General features: G+C 39.6%; 1 protein-coding gene across 7 annotated transcripts; it reads right to left on the minus strand.

The window, feature by feature from the left end:
• Positions 1-678: 678 nt before the first annotated feature.
• Positions 679-26,574, minus strand: LINS1 (lines homolog 1). Of its 7 annotated transcripts, none has more exons than XM_045899517.3 (8): positions 26,419-26,497; positions 18,704-18,837; positions 14,442-14,942; positions 14,225-14,314; positions 13,022-13,163; positions 10,946-11,536; positions 9,359-9,530; positions 679-7,485 (listed from the first exon to the last, which is right to left on the minus strand). In XM_045899517.3, the coding sequence occupies exons 3-8, from the start codon at positions 14,862-14,864 to the stop codon at positions 6,603-6,605; spliced, it is 2,301 nt and encodes a 766-aa protein (XP_045755473.1). In that variant the 5' UTR covers positions 14,865-14,942; positions 18,704-18,837; positions 26,419-26,497; the 3' UTR covers positions 679-6,602. The 7 variants fall into 7 exon arrangements, with proteins under 7 accessions (XP_045755473.1, XP_064426058.1, XP_045755472.1 ...); XM_064569988.1 differs by lacking the exon at positions 26,419-26,497 and adding an exon at positions 25,626-26,412; XM_045899516.3 differs by lacking the exon at positions 18,704-18,837 and having other exon boundaries at positions 26,419-26,574.
• Between the last annotated feature and the right edge of the window lie 18 nt (positions 26,575-26,592).

Genomic DNA, 26,592 nt, shown 5'->3' on the forward strand with positions numbered 1-26,592 from the left:
ATCAAAAGTGACACACAATTAAAAGAGCAAATGCCATGTTCATGCTAAAGATGCCACATGATGTCAAAAATGATTTACTTGCCAACAATCTAGTGAGTAAGGGAAATATCTTTATTGCACAAAAAAAGAGCAAAGTCAGAATTTTGGAAGACAATTTACAAGAAAACTGACAGTCAAATTCCAATTCTATTATACATGAGAAAGCTATACTACTCTTTTGTTTTGTTTTCAGAAATGAACAACAAAAACACCCAGCAATTGAGCAATAGAAAATATCCTTTTCTCTTCTTAGCAAATAAAAATAGTTTAGCTTCTGGGAAACCTGCCAGTCCTTATTACAATTTATTAAATACTTAAAAAAAACCAAAAGCCATAAGCAATTCTAAATGTGCTGCCGGTATGTTCATTTTATGGGACTAAAGGGAGAAATGTGCCTGATAGGAGTCCTAAAGCACTTAAAAAACACAAGGGCTGCCAGGATGCCACAGACAATCCCAAGCACCAGTCCTAGAAGATATCTTTGTTGTAAATGCGTGTTTGAAACTCCATGGCTTTCAGTGACTAGGTAGACTCTTGTCTCAAACCAGACTAAAGATACCTGAACCTTTCTCACTGGGAAAGAAATCGTACCCTGATCACATGCCATTTCTCAGTTCTTCTAAATATCAAAGAACTGTATTTGCTTTGAAAACAAAGTTTCCAAAAAGGAAAAATGCAAGCAATAACTGGCTATACACAAACATGTATTTCATTCAGTGCAGAGTAACAGTTGCGTCAAACTACTTGGTGTAGCCCAGTGTCAATGGGAAATTGAGGAAGGGATCACTGTTTTTCCCAGATCTTAAAAAATAACCTAGTGAGTTTTGTAATTAGGAGCAGATCCATGGTGTTAGCTCTACAGGCTTTGATTTGTGTTGTTCAGTTCCATCATCCTTAGAATAATCAGGAAAACTTAGAATTGGTTTGCTACTCTGGGCTATGACAATATAGTCAGGAAAGGCATTTTATCAACACTGTTTTCAAATAGGCATTTTAATAGAGCAAGACAACTTTGTACACTGTCATAAATGACAAGACCAATTAAAGTTGTATTTAGGTCAAGTTTCCCAACACCTGGGCCGTCCAAGTCTGCTGAATGCAGCCTGATAAGAGGTGGAAGGAGTAACAGCCGGTCAGACCAGAGCGTGAGGAGGTGCTTGGCGACTAGAAGAACAGTACCTTTGGGGATGGTGTTCACATTGTTGTTGACTTGGGATGGTGTGCTTTTCAGCCTTTCTATCACTTCAAAGATGCCACCAAAAAATCCCACTATTCAGATGGTACAGAGAACACACATATGTTGACAACCACTGTCCTTGTGTTTTCTCCTCTCTCCTCTCCTGTGCAGAATTGCTCTCTCAGACTTCACCAACAGCGACCTAAGGGTCAAAGCACCCAGTGCTTCTTCTCAGAGATACTCAACTCCATATGGATTTTCCTTCTCAAAGCCCTGCCTAAACCCTCAGTTTCCTCAGAGTATTTCTTGCTCTTCTGTCCTTGTCCTTTCCCTTTCCTCCTTCTTCTATCTAGGCCTTTTCTCCCTCCTCTCTCTAGTCTCAGGGTGATCACGCCTTGCCCCGTGATTCTCATCAGACCTCTCTGCATCTGCCTCCTGTGTTTGCTTGAGCACCATCCTTCTTTCAACACAGGACTTCTGTCTGTCTGCTGGACATCAACATGTGCTGATGAAAGCCTGAAGTCACTCAGGGGAAAACTGAACTCATTTCCTTCCTCACAAGACTTTCTACTTCCTTATTTCTGTGAACATCAGGAGCTTCAGCCACACGAGTAAAAAAATGGCTCCTGTCTCAGGTTGATCCTCTCTCCCCTTTTAAAAATTTAGATTTTTGTTTGTTTGTTTTCAGTTATATATGCATACATTGTTTTAAGACGCAAAGTCTTTTAGTTCTGGAAAATTTTCTTGAATTTCTTTAGTACTGTTTACTTTCCACGTCTTTTTTTTGCTCTTTCTGGAACTTCCATTATTCAGTTATTGAAACTTGTGGACGGGTCCTCGAATTTTCTTATAATTTTGCTCTCCTGTCTTCCAGTTTCTTTGTCGTGTTGCTGTACTTTCTAGATTTCCTCAACTTAGACTACATTTCTGTTATTTTCCATTTCTGCTATCATATTATTCATTTATACAAAGTTTATTTTTAATGTATTATCTTTTACAACCACTTATCTCTGAGGATAATCACAGACTAACTTCCTCCCCGCTTTATCTGTCTAGTTTGTTTTGGCTTCTCTTCCATGTTTAGAGAGTTTCCCCAAATGCTTGATGATCCTTGGCTGTTCACTCATACTTAAGAGTTGGGCATTTAAATGCCCATCAGGAAGTCTATGCACATGGGTGCAGTTTGTGACCATGGGCTTCAGAGTAGGGTTAGTTGGTGGAGAAATTTCTCTGGGGGACCCTCCAGTGTATCCTCAGATCTTTTCTTTGGATTGGTCAGATTCCTCAGAAAAGTGACATCTGGTCTCTTGGGGGAGAAGGCTGGGGACAGCAGTGGTTCTCAACATTCAGTTGTCTAATTAATCCCATTTTCAGTGTGCTATGCCTATCCTCAGATGTGCCTGGTGTTCCCCAGTCCTGAGACCCTGTTTTACGTTCTCTGGGAAGTAAGCTTCTCATGTACCTGATTCAGGGAGTGCACAATGGCTTAACTACATGAAATCAGGCAGAGGATCTAGAAATAATTCTCGAATAGGCTTTCAATCAACCATTCCTTGGTTTACAGTGTAGTACTTGACACTCCAAAGTCTTCAGGGGGATCCACCTGGTAACCAGGATGCTTCTCATTTTTCTCCATTGCAGCTAAGGATTTGGTTTTCTTAGGTCTGCTAAGTCAGTCTTGTGTCTCATTGCTCCTGATTTTGGCTCCTTTACTCTTGTTGCAGTGGGTCTCTGCAGGGAGAGCTGGATGCAGGTACTCAGCCAGGACTTGCTGCCCCTGTTCCATTTCCACTGCCCTTAACTCCAGTGGAGTTTCTGCAGGACTCTTTCCAATCTTGCTACTTGTCCACCTAGCCACTATATTGCTACCAAAGTCACTTTTTTCCAAACAGAAAACCCGTCATTTACTCAAAAACCTTATTGCCTATAAAACAGTCCAAACTCCTTATCAAAGGTCCTGGATGATCTGACCGCCCCCCCCCCCCCCCCCCCCCCGCAATATCCCTTTCTGGCACAACTTATCATGAAGAAGAGGATGAGAGGATGTTGGAACCGGACTGCCTGGATCAATTCTCTTGGCTCTGCCACTTGATCAGCTGGGTAATCTTGGCCTAGTTATTTAATCTCATCTGCAAAACAGGGATTATAATAGTACCTGCCCTCCAACATTATGGTGAGGATTATTAGAGCACTTACCACAGTGGCTGGCACATAGGAAGTACCATGGGAACGTTAAAGGTAAGCCTCTGCACGCCTGTCTCCTCCAGGAGATTATCAAGTCCTTGGAGAGGGCTCTATTCCCATTGAGTCAACATTTGTGGGATGCTTATAATGGGACAGACATGATGCTCTCCACTAGGGACTATGCAAAAAGAGCTTGGCACATGAAGACTGACTAATGATTAAAATAGGTGACAAATGCTACAATACAGGAAAGAACACAGTTAAGAGAATAGAAAGCAGGTAAGACCCAATGATTCAGAACAGTGGGGGAAGGCTTCACAGAGCCAGCATTTAAGATGGGGCTTGAGGAGGGGCGCCTGGGTGGCTCAGATGGTTAAGCGTCTGCCTTCGGCTCAGGTCATGATCCCAGGGTCCTGGGATCGAGTCCCGCATCGGGCTCTCTGCTCCTTGGGAGCCTGCTTCTCCCTCTGCCTCTCTCTCTCTCTGTCTCTCATGAATAAATAAATAAAATCTTTAAAAAAAAAAAAAAAAGATGGGGCTTGAGGAATGAATCTGTAAGACAAAAGGTTGTGCTGTTAAGACGGTGGGTGGGGGGAGAACGATAGGTGAGGCTGGAGAAGCAGGTTGGGGCCAATTGCACAAGGGCCCTGCATAACCTGTTTTGAGTCTGTATTTTGTTTCAACCAGTTTGTTAATTTCACCATCCTCCCAGGCTGGGAGTCCCAAAGACAATTTGGGGGTGTTACAAGTATTTTGTTATTAATAACAGCTGCAAGGCAGCTATCTGGCAATTATTTAAAAAATAAATTCGAACCCATTCCCCCAAAATGTTCAAGAAGTCAGACATAAAAGAACACATACCCTATGATTCCATTTATATAAAGACAAAACCGGGCAAAATTTAGTCTATGTTTTCCCAATTCGGGATAGTTGCCTTTCCAAGTGGATAGTGACCAGAAGGGGATCCAGGCAGAATTTCTGGGGTGCCAGGAGTTTCTTGATGAGGTTACTGGTTCCACAGGTATGTTGTTTATGAATATCCATCAAGCTGTATACTTATATGTGTTCTTTATCTATTTTTAGTTAAAACAATAAATTAGACTCATGATACTTTGTGCTCACTCGGACACACGTGTGTGTTCACTTCAAGAAGAGGTGGAGCTACAGGCTGGGAACTCATTGTGCAAGTATCATTAGTTTGGTGTTCCTTTACAGACTAACTCAAAAGAGCTCTTGGATATTCTGAACGGCTGAGGATAGCCAACGTCAGTCACCTTCACCACTACTAGGGCTTCCTGAGAGTGTGTGACAAATTGACTTATACCCAAGGGTCAGAGACTGAAATACCAGCACTCAGCGTACGCAGATGGCCCTTCCCCTCATTTTAGATATAACAAGTGGCTGATGGTTCCTTATTAACCTTATAGAGAAACACAGCTCAAAACCACATCTGTACATGCATGGCTTTTAAGGCATTCAACGTGTGTATACCCTTAGAAGCATAAAGAATCACGTTTGTTTTTTTGCTTTTCTGAAAAAAACTTATTTTCACTTAAAAAAAAATCTCTGTACCCAGTTAAAAACAAATAAATAAAAAAGTAAAAGAAGGTATTTAATGAGAAGTCAAATCTTTTACTTTAGATCTGTTTCTCAAGGTAACCACTGTTAGGACTCTCATATATTCTTATATAAATATTTTATAAACACAGGAAAGCATATATAAATGTATAAGTGTATTACACTTGCTCCCTTCTTTTCTTAAACAAATGGGAGGCCCATATATTCACTTTTGTTTTTTACTGCAGATGTAAACATGGATACAGCTCATTCTTTCCACAAGTATATAGTATTCTACTGAGTATATATATTATCTTATTTAACCAGATATTTATCTTTTGCTTTTGTAAACAATGTGCCTCAAATACTCCTGAATACACTTTCTTTAATGTGTTTCTTAAATTATGTAGAAACTACCCCAGTGTATACCAACTCTGTTACCAAACTTTTTGACCTCTGCATTTCCACTACCATTAGCATCTCATTGCTATCTTAAGTAGGAATTCTCTATTTAGTTCCGCTGATCTTTCCATTTCCACCTGAATGAGTACTGACCTGTTCTGATTACCACAGTCTTACTGCCTCCTCTCAAAAAGAATGCAGAATATAATTATTCATATCACAATTTATTTTTACTTATTTTTATTATTTTTTTAAGTAGGCTCCACGCCCAGTATGGAGCCCAATGTGGGGCCTGAACTCATGACCCTGAGATCAAGACCTGAGCTGAGATCAAGAGTCAGACTTAACTCACTGAGCCACCCAGGCACCCCTCACAACAATTTTAAATAGGAAAACTATCTACTGATTAAAAATTTGCTTTAAAGAATAGACTCATGTTCACAGAATAGACCATACACCTAAAAATACAGAGAACTCATCTCCTCTCTTAAAAAAAACCTGCTAAGATTTTTTTACACATCCCATTACAAGTAAATAACTGAGGGAAATAATAAGTATACTGGGTTAAATAGTGTCCCTCCCAAAATTCACATCTACCCAGAACCCGTGAATGTGACTTTATTTGGAGGTAGGGTCTTTGCCGATGTAATCAAGCTAGGATGAGGTCACACTGGATGAGTGGATGCTAATCCAGGGCTGGTATCTACAGGAGGGAAACTGGATACAGACACACAGGGAAAACCTCACGTGACAACAGAGGAAGAGACTGGACTGACACAGCTCCAAGTTATAGAACACCAAGGAGTGCCAGCAATCACCAGAAGACAGGAAGAGGAGGGGAAGGATTCTTCCCTAGCGCCTTGAGAGAAAGCATGGCCCAGCTGACACTTTGATTACGGACTTTTAGTCTCCAGAACTACAAGAGAATATATTTCCATTGTTTTAAGCCACTGAGTTTGTGGTAATTTGTTAACAGCAGCCCTAGCAAACTAATAGAATATCCATCTCAAATTTGTGTTAGGTCTGAACCACTGTAAATTTCAAGTGACATAAAACCGTTATCAGGTGACTTGTCATTTGAGGTATCTCTGTCAGTCACTAGGCTACTCTGAAAAGGGCAAAAGGACAGACTTGATTTAGAAAATGCTTTTGAGGGTATTTATTTATTTATTTTTACGATTATCTCATTAAGGCACAATTTATAGCAGGGAAAAACAGTTCCTGGAAATAAAATGCTACTGTTTTACAAAGCGTTCATACTCTCGTTATATATTGCCTCAATATGTTTTAACAACTTCAAAAGTGCCGTGGCATTATACGGGAAAAGATTTTTCTTCTGCAAACGGTAAATGGCACCTTGTAGCTCTTCAAAGCACTTCAGTGTTGTGTAAGATATTCCCACTTTGGAGACGTTATTTGGGACTCTATCACAATCAACAGAGAAGGGACTATGAGACTGTTTTGGAACCAGAGGCCTTGATTGAGGCTCTAGGCGAAGTTGTTTTTTATCCGTACCTGTTCCAACTGGGTCCTGAGATTTCTTCATTGCTTCTTGGTGTAAAGATGTTTGTTTACTGTTTGCTGAGTGCTGGTCTGTGCCTTCTGCTTCAGAATCATCAGAGCTGTCATAATCTACCAGACTTTGAGAAGCTCGTAGGGGAGGCAGATTATCAGCCTGGAGCGTGGCATGGGTCTCCTTGGATATCACAAGATGGCTCAGAGATCCAGAAGAAACATTAGAAGCCCAGGAGATCGAAGCATGAGCACTTCTGGGACTACCAGGAGCAGCTGAAGGGCTAAGTTCTGTTTGGTTGCTACTTCTGTCTTGGACAAGTGAGGAGCTACAACCACAAATATTTATGCTATCTTTAGATTCGGTTACGTCAAAATACTTGCAAATCGTGAAAAAATGAGCCCAGTCTTTTTGCAGTAATTTTAAATATCTAACAAAATATTCAAGGAAACAGGTTTCCGATGAAATCAAAAAGTCAAGAAGAACTGAAGAATCAAATCCTATGTTTTTCAGTAAGAATAAGAAAATACAGTGTGGATTATAGCCATACTCATGTGTGTGATGGTTCCACATTTCTTTTTCTTGAGTCGAGCTTTCAGTAGCTTTACATTGTCTGAAAATCAAGGTCACAGAGGCCCCAGATTAATGACTTTTTACAAAAATAACAGTTTTTTTCAAAAATAATAGTTTTAACAGATATAATTCACATACCACAAATTCACCTAGCAGATTATTTTATATGCATTATTTTAAGAGAAAAAAATTCAAAACAATCTCTTCCTCTACAAACTCCATATAAATCTCTCAATACATAAAATCCGCAGATGTCAGTAGTTCTAGTTATTGTCTGCCGAACAAAAGTCCTCTATCCTCCTGTCTTTTGACATCAGAGTTCCCTCATTCCTACAGGTAACTGATTACATGGGATAAGATGGGGCTGGAGAGTGACCTCCTTCCTTTCCTTCCACGTTCTCCTCTAGGGGTGGGCACGTGACCTAGACTGACCAGTCAGAGTGCCTCATGCTCCTGGCGACGATGACTGCTTCCAACATGAATCTGTGACCCCAGCGGGCCAATCAGATCCCCCCACCCCGGGACTCTTGCTGGAGATATTAAAGATGACACTGTAAGGCTGCCGCAAGCCAGGCACTGCTGGAAGCCCCGCCTGAGAATGAATTCAGAGTTGCAAGATACGGGAAAAGAGCAATGATCAACAATATGATCGAATCCCTGTACATACAGTGTATATTCAGTGATCTCTGATGCCCACAAGCCCCTTGGAATGAATTTCTAACTGTGAGCTAATAAATGCCTTTTTGTTTGTTTGTTTGTTTGTTTTTGCTTAGTCTGTGTTGGTTTCTATCCTTTACAACCAATCTTAACTAAAAAAGTTACATTAAAAAAAAAAATACAAATGGCATGAGCACATGCCTCTCTGGACACACTGAAGTGAAGAATGTTAGAGATTTAATTCAGAGGCTTCCTCTTCCCTGAGCAGTAAGGAGTCAGCTCTGAGTACAACTAAGATCTATTCTAATCAGCTAACAGGCATGCGCGTTTTCAGACTGACTTTGTATCTCACCGTTTGGGAGCCTAATTCAAATCACATGCAGGCATTCTGTGTTCTTGATTAGAACCTTTTGAAAATTGGCTGCAAACACTTAAGAGTCCGAAAGCAGCCACTGCACAGGGCCATAACACAAGTACGACCTGGCAGCACCGCACTGAGCTGTCGGGCATTAGTAAGAAAGCCCTTCCTCTGATGCCAAGACAGAAATGGAAATCAAGCAAATACTTGAGGGTTTTAATAAAGTCGAGCAGAAACAGTGTAAAAGGTCATTAGTTACAAGCTTCATAACCATTTACAGATATTTGCCACAGGATGATATGACCCCATGTACAGCCGCTTTAATAAAGCAGGAACAGGCTCAGCACGCCATGTCATCAGTAACACAGCTTCATGATCAACCTCAGAGACCTGCCTCAAGTGGCTATCAGCCCCCATGCAACCGTATAATAAAATGAAAATACTGAGCTGCTGCTTTGGTTACTTAAAAAGGCAAAAATCACCACACTGAAGCTCATGGTGGAAAAGTTAAGTCTTGGGGGTGAAAAGCATTTTAGAACATCGATTAAATGAAGGTTCGGACAATGGTACAAGCTTACTCCTGCTCACGTAGGTAAACCGGATGAAGCTAAACCAGAACCTGTGCTTTCTAGCACCCCCGCCCCCCCGGTCTAGTTCTACTCCCCCAGATCTGCCTACCCAGCCAAGTTTTCATAATGAGAACTCAAATGTAATCTCATTTTCATGTAGGACAGGGTTAAAGCAAGGAATTGGAACTTACAAGGAAACCACAAGATTGTTACGGATTTTTTTTTTTCCCCTTAATGATGGAAAGTAAACAGTATGTCCAGCACATTATTAAAAATGTTTTCTGCTTTTCTGGCACGTAGTTAGTAAAATTACTTTAAAATATACTAGCCTGGTCAACTTTAGGTAGATGCCCAGTGACGCTTTGGCAGCCTCCAGCATGTCATCGTCTTGTTCTATGAAGACCTTGGAGATCCACTCACATAGATTGTGTGACTGAAGGGAGGGCTGAAGGTGAGGCTTTAAGAAGGTCAGTAACTCACACATGAAACTCTGTAAATCAACTTCAACAAATGCAAATTTCAAAGAGCGGGCAACTGCTTATGAATACATTAACATCGTATTATAATTTTATATATAGGCATCTCAAATACTCCAACATGGATTATCATAATTCACACTTTCAAAAAGCCTATGAGTTAGGGATTATCTCTACTTTGCAAATTAGGAAAACTGAATGTCAGAGGATACAATTAAAATGTATACTCTTGAGTGAGTGAATATCATCTATTCACTGCAAGTACCAGATAACTATTTTGGAGAAACTAGAGTTACATGAATTCTTGCTAAAAGTATATAAATAAATGAATAAGTAGTAGACAAAAGACATCACTTCACTGGATGCCACAGCTATTTGTTACTAGAGGCAACAGTGTGGCCAAGCAAAATCATTTTGCCTTTAAAATAACAGGAAAGTTTTTTTTTTGTTTAAGTATTAAAAGAAAGCACAACTATTAAGCATAAAAACCAAAAAAGGTTTTGGGGAGTTTTAACTGTAATTTAAAACTCTGAATTGGGGCACCTGGGTGGCTCAGTTGGTTAAGTGACTGCCTTCGGCTCAGGTCATGATCCTGGAGTCCCAGGATCGAGTCCAGCATCGGGCTCCCTGCTCGGCAGGGAGCCTGCTTCTCCCTCTGACCCTCCCCCCTCTCATGTGCTCTCTGTCTCTCTCATTCTCTCTCTCAAATAAATAAAATCTTTAAATAAATAAAACTCTGAATTATAGAACATATGCCACCTAGTGTTTTAAATTATAACTGCAAAGAATGATATCTAGTGTGTGGTAATTACAAGGTAAATGACATTCAAAGCAATTCAAGAAAGTAGCTGCTTACAGTTCAAACCTTTCACTAAAACTATATGCCGCTTGTTTAGGGAAGTCTACTATTCCTTTTTAGCAGATGAAATGGAGGACATGTCTTCCCCAAAACCTAAATTGAATATCCTACTTTAAACAGTTGTCTTTGGACTTAGTTAAGATCCTGGACATTATATGCAACAATTTCTTAATCAATGTAACTTCTCACGTTAGTTTTAATTCACTTTCTAGTTATTGATAATCTACGTTACCCAATTTTCTGAAGGAAAATATGAATGAAATACTACAAATATTTGAACTGACTTATATCACTTGCTTTGAGGTGCTCAATAGCACCTCTTTATTTTTAACCTTAATCATTAATTATGCCATACAAATTCAGTTTAGCCCACAAAATGTACAAATTCAGTTTAGCCCACGAAATGTTGACATGTTTCTTGTGTAATTCTAATTTTTCTTTTTTAAAAGAAAATGTAATAAATTATAACATGTAGATTTAATTAGTGGAGTTACAGTCCTGAGATTTGAAAATTATTAATTACTTTATATCAGTAAACAATTACTCATTACTTTGCACACAAAAGGAGTTCAGAGAATTACCTTTCATTTCATCTGCTGAAGCACAACTTTGAAACTTGATTTCTACGGATTTAATGATAAGTAGGCTTGCTGCTCTGAGAATAACATGATCTGGACCAGGGACACGCTCACATGTAGGTTGAATTTCATCTCCACCAAAGCAGGGAGGTTTTCCATGGACAGACAACGTCCTCAATAAGCCCAAATCCACAGCTCGCAAAACAGCATCAGCTAAAGCCAACATATCTACATCTAAATGCCGATCTGGTGGCATTAGGACAGGGCTAGATCCCCGACAAAGGTCTTCGCCCACTTTCCAGAGTAGGCACTTTTTGATGAATATGATGAACTTCCTTTTGACAAAAGCCTGAACAGGCCAGGTAATAACATCTAGCACACAAGAAGGTTTCAAAAATAAAATCCTCTGGCAAGTGAAATGTAGCTTCAGATGGATTCTGGAAGCTATAAGAAGTTCAAGTAATTCCAGGAAACATATCAAGCTGTTTATTATTTTAGAGGTATCTTGGCAGCTTTCAAAATGCTGAGAAAATAACGAATTGTAAAAAACTTCAAAAATAGTGTCAAAAGGAGTCAAGAACTGCTTTAAAATTTCTGCAATGATAAAAACAGTAATTATAAACAAGAGGAAAAGTGAAGGCTTCTTTTTTTTTTTTTTTAAGATTTTTATTTATTTGACAGAGAGAGACACAACGAGAGAGGAAACACAAGCAGGGGGAGTGGGAGAGGGAGAAGCAGGCCTCCCGTGGAGCAGGGAGCCCGATGCGGGGCTCGATCCCAGGACCCTGGGATCATGACCTGAGCCGAAGGCAGACGCTTAATGACTGAGCCACCCAGGCGCCCAAAAGTGAAGGCTTCTTAAAACACAATTTACAATTCAATTTTTATAAATATTATCACTTTACAAGATGAAAAAATGGATGTGGACTGTTTAATGTGAACAAATGAAGATACACAAAATAACAGCTAATATATAATACACACACACACACACACACACACAATAGAGTATTACTCAGCCATGAAAAAGAATGAAATCTTGCCATTTGCAATGACATGGATGGAGCTCGAGTATGTTATGCTAAGTGAAATAAGTCAGTCAGAGAAAGACAAATACCGTATGATTTTACTCATATGTGGAATTTAAGAAACAAAACAGATGAACATGGAGGGAAAAAAAAAAGAGGGAACCAGAAAATGGACTCTTTTTTTTTTTTTAAAGATCTTATTTATTTATTTGGCAGAGAGAGAGAGAGAGATAGAGAGAGCACAAGTAGGCAGAGCGACAGGCAGAGGGAGAGGAAGAGGCAGGCTCCCAGCTGAGCAGAGAGCCAGACGTGGGACCTGATCCCAGGACCCTGGGATCATTACCCAAGCCGAAGGCAGACACTTAACTGACTCAGCCACCCAGGTGCCCCCAGAAAACAGACTCTTAAGTACAGAGAACAAACCGATGGTTGCTGGAGGGGAGGTGGGCAGGGAGGATAGGTTAAATGGGTGATGGAGATTAAGGAGGACACTTGTGATGAGGACGGGTGTTATTTGTAAGTGATCAATCACTAAATTCTACTCCTGAAATCAATATTACACTATATTTTAATTAGAATTTAAATAAAAACTTGAAACAAGCAGAAGAATAACAGCTAATAACCACAGTTAATTATCCATTTTACAAATATCAAAAGGGACATATAATAGCTTTAATTTTTGCCTAATAATTATAGTCTTCAGTCAAAAAATTTGGAGTGAGATTATTTAGTTTTTCATACTTCAGGACAGATCAGATGCTGTAAAGTAAGTTTTAATCTTCATTATAAACATAATGTTCCGGGGCGCCTGGGTGGCTCAGTCGTTAAGCGTCTGCCTTCGGCTCAGATCATGATCCCAGGGTCCTGGGATCGAGCCCCGCATCGGGCTCCCTGATCACCGGAAAGCCTGCTTCTCCCTCTCCCACCCGCCCCTGCTTGTGCTCCCTCTCTCGCTGTGTCTCTCTCTGTCAAATAATAAAATCTTAAAAAAAGAAACATAATGTTCCTTGGGAGCAAAAGAATGACATTTATGGGGAACCATAATTTGTACCTGTTTTTTGTGAACATGTATCTTTAAAGATTTCTTTTATTATAACAGTAAGGGTCCAGAGGCAGTATACTGCTTTCTCATTTTCAGGGTATTCAGAAAGATTTTTTTGGCAAAAAGCAATCCAGGAATTACTAAATGTTATCTACAAGTGAGAAAACAAAAAGTAGCAAGTTATAATAGAAAATTTTCTTTACAATTGCAAATTACCTATTATATACAGTACAACTCTATATAACATTGTTTACTCCCTTGCAAAAAAAAAGTCTAGGGCGCCTGGGTGGCTCAGTTGGTTAAGCGACTGCCTTCGGCTCGGGTCATGATCCTGGAGTCCTGGGATCGAGTCCCGCATCGGGCTCTCTGCTCAGCAGGGAGTCTGCTTCTCCCTCTGACCTTCCTCCTTCTCATGCTCTCTGTCTCTCATTCTCTCTCTCTCAAATAAATAAATAAAATCTTAAAAAAAAAAAAAAAGTCTAGTATTTGGTAAAACAAGAAAGACACAAATATCCTAATATTCTATAAGTAAAAAAATTCAATGTGCCATAGAAATAAAGGCTCAACAGGGAACATGAAAATATTAGCAGTCATTATTTCTAGGTGGTGGAAAGACGTGTGATTTTTATTTTGTTCTTTATACTTTCTCTCATTTCCCAAATTTTCCACTACTAATGCCATCTTTTTGTATTTAGAAAAAAATGTTACTTTGAGAAAGGAATAAGTAATTATAGCTTAAATAAATCGGTAGATGCTTACATTTATTAACTAATGCAGAGATAAGAGAAAAATCCGATGCTCAATTTGTTTGTAGTTTTTTCATCACGCTTAGGACCATTCTTAGAATTTATTTATATTGAACCTGTAAAAATGGTCTTGGTCTCCAGCAGAGGCTCCTAAATCTTTTTTTGGAGAAAGGGAAGCAGGCCTACCTGCTCCTTTGAGAAACTGAAGAAGTTATAGACTGACTTGAAACCCATCCTTCAGGTGAAGAATCTGATTTATAATGACTTATGACATATTTAAGACTCTAATCTTTGATACAAGTCACTAATATATTACTACTCCATTCTTACACTTTTATGGATTTATACGTTATTAAAAGAGCGAACATTTTATTGATACAAACATTTGAAGGGTAAAATTGAATGCCAAAGAACAATTTTAAAGAAACTATGAAAGAAAACAGCATAACTTGATTACTTATCTTACCTTTTCTCTCAATTGGAAATACAGAAGTAGTGCAAGGCACTTTGCAGCCATGTGAGATAACAATTTATCCGAGTTTTGGAACATACAGGTCTACGGGAAAGCAAATAAATTTACCCACTATTACTGAATGTTTTTAAAACTTTTGTTTTAAAAACCTAGATCTAAAGAAAAACCCCCAAAACAACAACAAAAAACCCACAGAAAACAAATGGCTTACTAATTTAGAATCGATGTCAGATGATTTTAAAAGAACTTTAATTGTATCTCTGTATTTCTCCTTCGCACGGAAGTCAGTTTCAACAGACAATATTCTGGTTATCATCACTTTGATTACTGTTAACTGAAGGAGCATTACTTCCCGGGCGCTGCGTATCGGCGAGTGTTTCTTCAAACACACAGGCACTGCAGAAATGGTAGCCAAATTGGCAGAGGATGGCTGATGCTTGTCCTGGACTCCATGGGGGTTTGGGCATTCTGAAGAGGCGGCTGTAGAGCAATCTTGATCCAAAGATGCTGGGTTGAGATAAAAGATGTAATCATGGTTCTCATTTTCAAGTGTGGCTCCCAGAAGTACCTTCTTGTATAATTGTTCTAAAACGTCAAAGAAAGCTTCCATTGGGACTGCCAAAATATATCTCATGAGAAAGCTGACAACTCCAAACTGTAAATATTAATCTCAGAAATGCAACAAATCTGTAAGATATTTCTTCGGTAAAACCTAAAATAGGAACAGTAATTTTAAAATTAGCATCATATACATCATATTACAGGGGAAAGGCATCTATTTTCACTTAATCATTTCGCCCTCAAGTTAAATAAAGGTAATACTGATTGCTTAATTTCTAAAATGGAAAACTGGTAATAAGAACATTATCTTAAGACTGTAAAAATGAAATGGATGTTTTCCATACAGATTTAAGACCATAAATTTATTTTTAATTTTATCAGAGCAGAAACTTTACCTTTCCTCTAACATTTTTCGATGGGCCATGAGGGCCTCTCAATCTTGGCACTACTGACTTTAGGGGCTGGGTAATTTTGTTGTGGGGGAGCTGGCCTGTGCATTGTAGGAAGTTCAGCAGCATTCCTGGCCTCTGCCCACTAGATGCCAGGAATACCTCCCTTGGCGGGGGTCGGGGGCATAACCATGCAGGCTGACACCCACAGGGCCACCTCCAATTAATTAACCTTCACCTTCAACTTACAGATGAAAACCTAGTTAGATGGCTGTGTGGTCAAACTACTGTGCTTATTGATGATTAATTCACAACTTAAAATTAAATAATAGGAAGATCCTTTGCCAGCACTTTCAACATTAAATAAAAAATGAAAAACGCCAAGAAAAAGACAAAATGTTAACCGAAAATAATCCAAACGTGAGCACACTGTCCTCGTAGCTGGATACAACTTTAGATACGCCCGCTGTCCCGGACGGACTCTGACGTGATAGAGACCAGCAAGAGTGAGGAGAAGGGAAAGGACGCTTACGGTCAGACGTGGCTTATAAAGCAAGGAATATGGACAATCACTGATAGATGAGTATTAGAGGAAATATTATAGGTCATACAAGTATTAATGTAGTTACTATAGAGCAAGCGTGGCTGGGAGAAATTTAAGACTGGCAGAAGCTAGAGATTACTGAATATCCTTCCATTGAAATGCTGAGCCTCTGGGAATTATATGATCCTTTGGGGCTCAGGCCTTTCATTGCCTTTGAGCTATTTCACACCTTTGTAAATTTGTTGATTGCTGATGGCAATGCAAATAATTCTTGTCTATAGACATGCAGATAATTGTCTGGTGGAAGGTCAACCCTCCTCTCAGCGGGAAAAGCCAGGTTTGCTTCTATTTGTAAACTCAGTTCAACATTCCTTTACTCCATGTAAATTCATGGTTCTTTAACTTTTCCTTTAAAATGGCTGTGACATCTGCCTAGTTCTTTCATTAGTTAATGAGTTAAATAAAATTGCTGATACAAGTTCATTTTGTATGGGTCATGACTTTGTCCCTTTCCAATTTATCCTTTAATAAAGTCCAAGGACTTTCCCCATCTACTCCGGCCCATTTATAAATGCCCAGTCCATCTTTTAACCATGGTCCTCACTGGAGGAATCCTAGGAGGGCTGTCACTTACATTGGGTCTCACTTCTACAGTATGGCCCACTGACCTGCCCCTGGTCTTTATTTTTCCCCTCCCTCTCTTCCCCCTTGCTTAGCTTCTAAGGAATTTCAATTCCTGATCACCCTCACAGGACAAAACCGCCTTGTTTTTGTCCTATAGTGTAAAAATAAGTTTTAAGAAACCTATAGATTGTAACTTAAAGTTAAGAATGAAACTTTCTCTGGTAAAGTTTCTCTGAATCCTCTTTTGAAACTGTGAACATCCCACATGATTTGGAAACATAACTAATTATCGGGAATCTTGTTCCATCTGATAGTGTTCAATGTTATCTGTTACCTGAACACTGTGCTCCCAGAAAGCAAGAATGATTAATGTTCCAAGAAACGGCTCACCATATTCCCAGCTAGGCCTCACCTCTACGCTTCCACACTGACTCCCCTTGTTTCACAAACCCCCACATTTCCTCCTTCTTGAGACGTGTCCCATTAATGAACATTCTACCTGTTGCAATAACCTGAATAAAATCATCTTAATTGTCTGGTTAATTTTTTTTTTTTTAAGATTTTATTTATTTATTTGACAGAGAGAGAGAGAGAGACAGCACAAGTAGGCAGAGTGGCAGGCAGAGGGAGAGGGAGAAGCAGGCTTCCCGCTGAGCGGGGAGCCCGATGCGGGGCTCGATCCCAGGATCCTGGGATCATGACCTGAGCCGAAGGCAGCTGCTTAGCCAACTGAGCCACCCAGGCGCCCTGTCTGGTGAATTTTATCTGCCACAAACAGAAACTAGCTTTCATATTCTACTTCAGGGTCCACTTCCAGTGTATTTATTTCACTTTATATTTTGGTTATAACAGTAACATTTCTTCCCAATAAAACTATTGACATCTTTTATTGAAGTTGACATAAACTATTTCATTTTTATATGTCAAATATTCTGTGACAATAGACTGTTTTAGGTTTTAACTAATATCACATGTACAAGCCTATTATAATTTTTAGCTGCAAATGGAATTCTTTTTATTTCAATGCCATGGCAGTAACAATACTTCCATTAAGGAGCAGCTGGGTGGCTCAGTCAGTCAGGTGTCTGACTCTTGGTATTTGCTCAGGTCATGACCTCAGGGTTGTGGGATCAAGCCCCACACAGGGCTGCACACTTGGCATGGAGTTTGCTTGGGATTCTCTCCCTCTGTCCCTCCCCCTGTGCTCCCTGTCAAATCAATTAATCAATCAATCTTAAAAAAAAAAAACAAAACACAACACTTTCAATAGTATTTCTATAAATCTTAAGTCCTTAAATTTTACCATGAATGAGAATAAGACTGTGGATATTCAACAATTTTGACCTATAAAAAGGGCCATTTCAAATGGTTCAAACATTTCAGCATGCAAGACTAAAGTGAATACCAATAAATAAATAGATATATAGACAAGCAAGTTAAGTAAGCAAGCATTACAGGGGGGAAATGGGCCATTTTCTTTCATCGTAGGACCCAGGTTCTTTGATAAGAGTGGTTGTGAGTAATCAGATTGAAAAGCATCAGCTGGGGCCCACAAATGCCAGGCAGGTGTAGGGTGCCAAGGACAGGCTGCCCCAAAATGTGTCACTCTGGCACATTGATTATTTTAAATAAAATTTACTTCAGAGACAGCCTGTGCAGGAAGGACACTCAGACCCTCCTCTGTCCCCCTGAAAACAGGAAATAAATCTCCCATGCAAGAGGTGTCCTCCCAGTATCAGGAGGTAGAGACAACCTGATCTCCACAGATAGGAAATTCAGAGCCAGGAAAGCTGTATAAACAACCGTTTTTACTGTTTACTGATTTACTAGCACAATCCAAATTCTCTTAAGAATTCCTTACTAATTAAAGCACCCAAAGTTAAGTTTTCTCTGTCCTGTCAATTCCTCACAGATTTATTGTCTGTCTAAAAAGCATAAAAACTGCCTGTCTTGGTCATTTCTTTAGGTGTCAATTGTCATTACTGGGCCTCTTGCGCACGTAATAAAACTGTTTTTTTTTTTTTTTTTCCCTGTTAATCTGTCTCATATAGATGTAAGTCTTAGTCTAACTGGAAGACCTTGAAAGGTAGAGGAAGAATTTTTCCCTCCCTTCACAGGTACCAAATAGGTACCAGATAGGTGCTAGGCTGGTTCTACTATGACTAAGCATCAATCTTTCCTCATTACAGTATCTTTTAAAATACTGATTTTGGCCCAAGAAATCTACATTGAAACAAATGTCTGTGGGTAGCCTATTGAGAACTGTAGCTTTTTTTTTTTTTTTTAAAGGAATTAAAGTATTAAAGGAAAAGACAAATCCTGAAAAAATGAACGAGGGTATTTGACCAACCACACCTTTTTTTCCTGAAGTGTCTGTTACAAGGGTAGTAGATCTCAAGCTCTTTTCTGTGCTGGTCTGGAGGAAGGTGTACCTCTCAGACAAGTTTTGAAACCAGCTACACTGGATATATGGGAGAGATCTGTCTAGCCTGAAAAGGAAACAAATATTAGGAAAGGTCTAACTAGGATAAGAAATGGGTAGCGCTTTCAAAGAGATTTTTTCAGAAAATACCTCTTGGCAGAGGAGAATGAGTACTAGGTAGCCAAAAGGGGTACCCAATACAACATAAAATTTACCTCAAGTCTCTCTTTTACTGTTTAAGGACTATAAATGATTTGAATTGTGTATTCTTTTCCTAATAGAAGCATACGTGTCTTAATATAAAAGTAATATATTCCGACTCATCTTCACACAAAGTCGATGCTTCAGGAATAAGAATTGCTAAAGTTTAGGGGCACCTGGGTGGCTCAGATGCTTAAGCGTCTGCCTTAGGCTCAGGTCATGATCTCGGGGTCCTGGGATCAAGCCCCTCCTCAGGCTCCCTGCTCAGCAGGGAGTCCGCTTCGCCCTCTGCCCCTCCCCCAACTCGCATGCATACACACAGGCGAGCGCGCGCTCTCTCTCAAATAAATAAAATCTAAAAAAGAAAAAGAAAAAAGAACTGCTAAACTTTCTTGGGTGCCTACTATGTACCAGACACCGTTCTGAGTAATAGCTTCACAACAACTTTATGAAGTGGATAATTATCATACCTATTTTACAAATAAGGAAATTAAGGCAAGGAGAGATTGTTACAGAGGTAGGTAAGTGGCAGAGCCAGGATCTGAACCCACAAAGTCTAATATCAAAGCTTGTGGTCCTCCTCAAATTTCCTCTGATGCTCTAAGTCTCAGGAAAATGGATGAATAGAGGACTTCTAACAAGCTTCCTAAGTGAAAGTAGTAACTCACACAGTCTAATTTTTCAGTTTCTAGATTTTCTCCCATAGTACTGTAAATCAGAATACCCATCCTTAGAATAATTTTCACATGCTGCACAACATCTAAACTCAAGGCAATTACTATACAACTTCCCAATGCAAACCAAATCAATTTTTTCAAAAGACACTCAGCAACCAAAGGTTCAAACATTAATCAGGCCATCCTATTTGATTGAATTTTTATATTAAATTACTTTTAGAAGCTACATCAAACCCTGGATGAAAAGCCAAACTATCCACAGATCATATTTTGATTATCAGCCCACCAACAGTTTAAAGGCATGACTAAGACCTTGGTTTTACTTCACTTAAAATAATTTCAACCTTTTACAAAAATTAACTCAAAATGCATCATGGGCTTAAAACTTAAATAAGATTTTAGGAGAAAAGAAAAAAGCAGGAGAAAAATCTTTAGGATTCAAGGCTAGGCAAAAAGTTCTTAAACTTGGCCCCCAAAGCAGTCTCTAAAAAGTAAAAATTGATAAACCAGAGCTCAACAAAATTAAAAACTTCTGCTCTGTGAAGGACCCTATAAAGAGCATGAAAAGACAAGTTATAGACTGAGAGAAGATATTTGTTAATCACATAATCAAAGGGTTAGTATCTACAATATATAAAGGTTTCTCAAAACTCAGTATTTCAAAAATAGTAGTAATTAGAAAATGGGCAAGAGACATGAACAGACCTTTCTCTGAAGGGGATAATACAGATGGCAAGAAAAGTGCACAAAAAAGATGTTCAATCACATTAGCCGCTGGGGAAATGTATATTAAAGTCACAGTAAATACTACTATCACTATAATGGAAAAAAAAATGACTGGCACCAAATTCTGCAGAGGATATGGAGAACCAGACTACTCTTACGTTGCTGGTGAGATTATAAAATGGTATAGTCACTCTGGAAAACAGTCTGGTAGTTTCTTTAAAAAACTAAACATACTCTTAACCATATGTTCCAGCAATTGCACTCCTTGGTATTTACTCAAAGGAGCTGAAAACTTATGTCAACATAAAAACCTGCACACAGATATACAGAGCAGCTTTATTCACAGTTTCCAAAATTTGGAAGCAGTGAAGATGTCCTTCAGTGGATGATAAACTGTGGTATATTCAGACAATGGAATATTTATTCAGTGCTAAAAAGGAAGAGCTATTGAGCCATGAAAAGACATGAAGGAACCTTAAATGCATAGTACTAAGTATTTTTTCCTTTTTTTTTTTTTAAAGATTTTATTTATTTATTTGAGACAGAGAGCATGAGAGGGAGGAGGGTCAGAGGGAGAAGCAGACTCCCTGCTGAGCAGGGAGCCCGATGCGGGACTCGATCCAGGGACTCCAGGATCATGACCTGAGCCGAAGGCAGTTGCTTAACCAACTGAGCCACCCAGGCACCCGCATAGTACTAAGTAAAAAAAGCCAATCTGAAAAGGCTATATACTGTATGATTCCAACTATATGAGGTTCTGATAAAGGTAAAACGATAAAGACAGTAAAAAAGATCAATGGTTGCTAGAAAGGGATGAACAGATGAAGCATAGATTTTTAGGGCAGTGAAAAGACTCTGTATGATCCTATAATGGTGGATATGTATCACTGTATGTTTGTCCAAACTCAGAGAATGTGCACCACCAAGAGTGAACCCTAGCATCAACTATGGACTTTGGGCGATAACAGTAAGTTCATCAATTGTAACAAATGTTACCACTCTGGTGGGGGGATGTTGATAACGCAGGGGAGGGCTATGCATGTGGAGGGGCAGGAAATATACAGGAAATTTCTGTATTTTACAATAACCTAAAACTGCTCTAAAAAAATAAAATCTTTAAAGCAAAATAAGAAACTAAATATGCAACTACCGTATGACCTAGTAATTACATACCTGAGCAGTTATTCCAGTAAAATGAAGACTTACAGTCACACAAAAACCTGCATATGAGAGTTCACGGCAGGTTCATTCATAATAGCAAAAAACGAGATAACCCAGATGTCCTTCAGTGCATGAATGGTATACTACACAGCAATAAGGAAAGAACTATTGATGCATGCAATAATTTGGATAGTTCTTAGGGGATTATGCTAAGAGAAAAAAGCCAGTCTCAGAAGGTTGCATGTTGTGTGGTTCCATTCTTGAAATGACAAAATTAGAGAGATGGAGAAGAGATTAGTGGTTGCCAGAGGTTAGGGAGCCCCCTCCCGCCCCCGCCACTTGGTGGGTAGGGTTATAAAGGCCAATACAAGGGATCCTTGTGATCATGGAACTAGTGAAGGCAACACTAACCTACATATGTGATAAAAATTGCATAAAACTAAATATACACACAGATAAATGAACAGAAGTAAAAACAGGAAATCTGAACAGGATCAGTGGATTATACTAATCCTGGTTGTGATATTGTACAATATTGTACAATAGTTGTGAAAGATGCCCCATTGGAGAAAATGAGTCAAAGGGTATATAAGATATCTCTGTATTATTTCTTACAACTGCACGTGAATCTATAATTTCTCAAAATTAACAGTTCAATTAAAAAATATAATAATTTCAGGGGCGCCTGAATAATTTCAGGTGGCTCAGTCGATTAAGCATCTGACTCTTGATTTCAGCTCTGGTCATGATCTCAGGGTTGTGAAATCATCAGGTTGTGATCAAGCCACGGCGGGCTCCATGCTCAGCAAGGAGTCTGCTTGTCCCTCTCCCTCTGTTCCTCCCCCTGCTTGCACTCTATCTCTAAAATAAAAAAATAAAATCTTTTAAAAAATATACAATAATTGCAGCTATAGATATCAGCCTTCTGGTCCCAAGTGTTAATATGCCTAGGATTTCACTAACATCAACTAAATATATATGTAAATGTATTGGGACTTTGATTTTAAAAATCCCTAGACGGAAAACTGAGCAGAATGGTATTTTAAAAATGTTAAAAAATGGGGCGCCTGTGTGGCTCAGTCATTAAGCGTCTGCCTTCGGCTCAGGTCATGATCCCAGGGTCCTGGGATCGAGCCCCGCATCGGGCTCCCTGCTCCGTGGGAAGCCTGCTTCTCCCTCTCCCACTCCCCCGCTTGTGTTCCTGCTCTCACTAACTCTCTCTCTGTGTCAAATAAATAAATAAAATCTTTAAAAAAAAAAATGTTAAAAAATATTTTCTTAAAAAATATTCTTAAGTAATAACTAGGTAGAAATTTTAAGTGCATGATCTATTCATTAGAAGGCATTCTACCATCACCCAATTTCAAAATTATTAAAAAACAAATTGCTAGTAATTTAATCCTTCTTTGTATGCAGATAACAACAATAAAAAAGATGCCACTATCTCTTTTACGAGATTTTCTTTAGATAACCCATATATTGAAAATTCAGAAAAATAATTACTTCCATGGTCAATGTTACAATGAAAAAATGCTTTTCTTTATATGAAAAGCTACTACAGTTTGCCAGTCGGCTAGAAACTCAAAATTGGGCTTTGGCCTAATGCAACAATAGGTTCAAATCTGATCATAGCCCAACTGGTCACTTAATGTGTATTGCCCCATTAATGAAGATGCTGTGATTCTAAAGGCAGAAATAAATAATAAATAAGCAAGTAAATAAATAAGTAAGTAGAACTATATCCAACCAAAAAGCTTCTGCACAGCTGAATAAATCATCAACAAAATAAAAAGAAAACCTATGGAATAGAAAAAATAATGTTCACAAACCATACATCTGATAAGCGATTAATACCCAAAACATATAAAGAACTCATACAACTCAAAACAAAAAACCACAAATAATCCAAATGAGCACAAGAGCTAAAAAGACCTTTTTCCAAAGAAGATATATAAAAGGCCAACAAGGTACATGAAAAGATGCTCAACAGCACCACTCATTAGGAAGATGCAAATTAAAACTACAATGAGACATCACCTCATACCTGTTAAGAGTCACCATCATCAAAAAGAGACAACAAATGCTGGAAAGATGTGGAGAAAAGGGAATCCTTGTGCACTGCTGGTGGCAATGTAAATTCATGCAGTCACTATGGGAAGCAATATGGAGGAGCCTTAAAAAATTAATAGAACTACCATATGATAACGGCAATTCCACTTCTGAGGATATATCCAAAAGAATCAAAAACGCTAACCTGAAAACACACCTGCACCCTCATGTTCCTAACAGCATTATTTATAATAACCAAGACATGGAAACGACCTAAGTGGATGAAAAAGCTGTGGTATGTACATACGATAGAATATTATTCGGCCATAAAAAATGAGGAAATCATTCCATTTGTAACAACATGGATGGACCTTGAAGGCATTATGCTAAGTTAAATTAGTCAGAAAAAGGCAAATACTGTATGATCTCACTTCATGTGGGAATCTAAATAAACAAAAAACAAACCCAAACTCATAGTAAAAGAGATCAAACTTGTGGTTATCAAAGGCAGAGGGTGGGGTGGTGGGGGACCTGGGGGAGGGTGGCCAAGAGGTACAGACTTCCAACTATAAGTTAAATAAGTACTAGGGATGTAAGGTACAACACGACTATTGCTGACACAGCTGTAGGATACCCAGGAAAGCTGCTAAGAGAGTAAATCCTAAGAGTTTTCACCACAAGAAAAAAAATTTTTCCCTTTTTCTTCTTTCATTTCTTTTTATTATGTCTGTAGGAGAGGACGGATGTTAGCTGAACCTACTGTGGCAATCATTTCACAATAAATGTAAATCAACCATCATGCTGTATGCCTTAAACTGATACAGTGATGTGTATCAATTATTTCTCAATAAGGGGGAAAAATGTTGGGATCTTTAAGTGTTCAATCCTCCATATCCTCTCTCTTCTTAGTGCAATTTCATGGACTCTCTGTGTCTTCAATTACTATCTCCATGTTGTTTTCTTCTACCTCAGTTTATGGTGACTGTTATCTCCTAGGCACCGAAGCTAGAAATCTGGACATCTTTCTGGACCCTTCCTCAGCCCACTTCTCTCCACCCTCACTGGTACTACTGCAGTACACCACTTCTACCCCAGACAACCAACAGATTTCTTGCTAAATGGTTGTTTCTTAGCCCACCCTACACCCCCTTTCTTCTGAAAAACCTCTTCACTCTCTTTAGGATAAAGTCCAACCCCCTGGACACAGCAAGTCCTTCAAGATCTGCCTCTTGGAATTCCCTCATTAATCTGCCCCACAAACTAAGCTACAGGCTTTCTCTAAAGTCCTCAGAAACTGTGCACTTTAAGGGTTCCCAAGCTTTCTTGGCACATTCTTTCGAAGCCACATTCAACCTTCTCCCTCCCACTCTCAACCTCTAATTTGAAAACCTGCAGTCCCAGGGAAGCCTTTTACATATCCAACTCAGGATTAGGGGGCCCTGCCAAGTGCTCCTTCAGCCTATACTACAGTATTTATCTCACTGCATTGTCTATAATTATTTTCTAGTTTGGTTTCCCCACACTTTGACTATGAGCTTCCCTGGGCAGGACTGAGCTGTTTGCTTATATAGGCCAATAGGTAGCACATGAGGAAAGCACCAAAACATGTATTCTTGAATGAGTGATAGTGTAAAAGAAAACATCAGAGGGACAAATTGAAAGTGTTTGCAGTGACCCCCATCTGCCACACAACATCTTAACATATCTCATTACATAAAAGCAATGGATACATTAAATTACTTCCTTTACATAATTGAGTAGGCCATTCCATGTGGACATTGGTGGTAGCCAAATGTCTGGTGTATTGGATGACTCAGTTTAAAATAATGGCAGCGCTTGTTTGGGTTACTATAATAGCCTTCCACATTTGCAGTACCCCGGCTCTAGCTAGTACGTTCTATTGAGCAGTCGGCCAGTGATCTTTTCAAAACATAAATACGATACTGTAACTTCTCTACCATAGCTTACAAGGTCCTGCAAAGATCGGCCACCTGTCCCAACATCCCCAATCTTAATACCAATCATTCTCCCTCTTACTCACTCCGCTTGACTACGCTGGTCTTCTTTCTTGCAGTTTCTGTTAAACAGCAAAGGTTATTCCAGCATCGGAGGCTTCGCCCTGTTGATTCTACCTGCTTGCAAAATTCTTCCCTCCTCCTCCCCTCCCCCCACACCCCAGATCTCGCCTTGGTTGGTTCCTCCTCATTCAGATCGCTGCTCAAATGTCACTTCCTCAGAGACCTTTCCTGACTACCTATCTAAAACAGCCAACACGTCCTAGTCAAACTCGATCCTCTTATTCTCCTTGACTTCCTTTATATAACCTAACCCTACGTGATAATTTTGTCTCCCCTGTTAAAGCGAAAGCTCCACGAGGACAAGTGATTGCAACTACCTTGTTCACTGTTGTCTCCCTAACGGCTAAAACAGTGCCCGGCCAATAAACACTTGCTAAATGAATACATGCACTCAATAAGCTTGTCCATCTCGCGTATTTTCCATTCTCCTTTCCCCTTCATCGTCAGAAATCCGTGAGGGTCGCTGTCCTTGCAGGAAAGCTCTTGAAGCGTCACCGCCATCCCAAAAAGTCCTCTTTTCCTCACCGGGAGAGGCAAGCCCAGCCTGGTAGCTAATGGGCCTCAGGGACCGAAAGATGAGCCGCGGACCCGGCACCCTCGTCTTAAGAGCGCTGAGGCGGAGCTGCGGCACTTGGCGTCCCCTTCCTCGCTTCCTGGGGACTGCCGCCTCCCCAACCTTAGACCCCTGGACCAGCCTCTCAGTCGGCCGCACACACGCCTTCCCCGCCGCCGAGCTCCGCTGCCACTCCTAGTTACCTGCGGGAGATCGGCCTTGGGAGACTCAGCCTTCTCACCGCCATTCGAACGAACAGCAGCACCTTCCGGGCCACCGTAGTTCGCGGAAAGCACACGCCAATCTCTCCTTCCGCATGCGCAGAGATCCCATTCGGCGTACAGTGTATCTTAGCAACCGCATCGAGTCCCTCCGCC

Source organism: Mirounga angustirostris, unplaced genomic scaffold, assembly GCF_029215605.1.
Source record: "Mirounga angustirostris isolate CCGP_5_RB_7025 unplaced genomic scaffold, mMirAng1.0.hap1 SCAF_9, whole genome shotgun sequence".
Lineage (NCBI taxonomy): Eukaryota > Metazoa > Chordata > Mammalia > Carnivora > Phocidae > Mirounga > Mirounga angustirostris.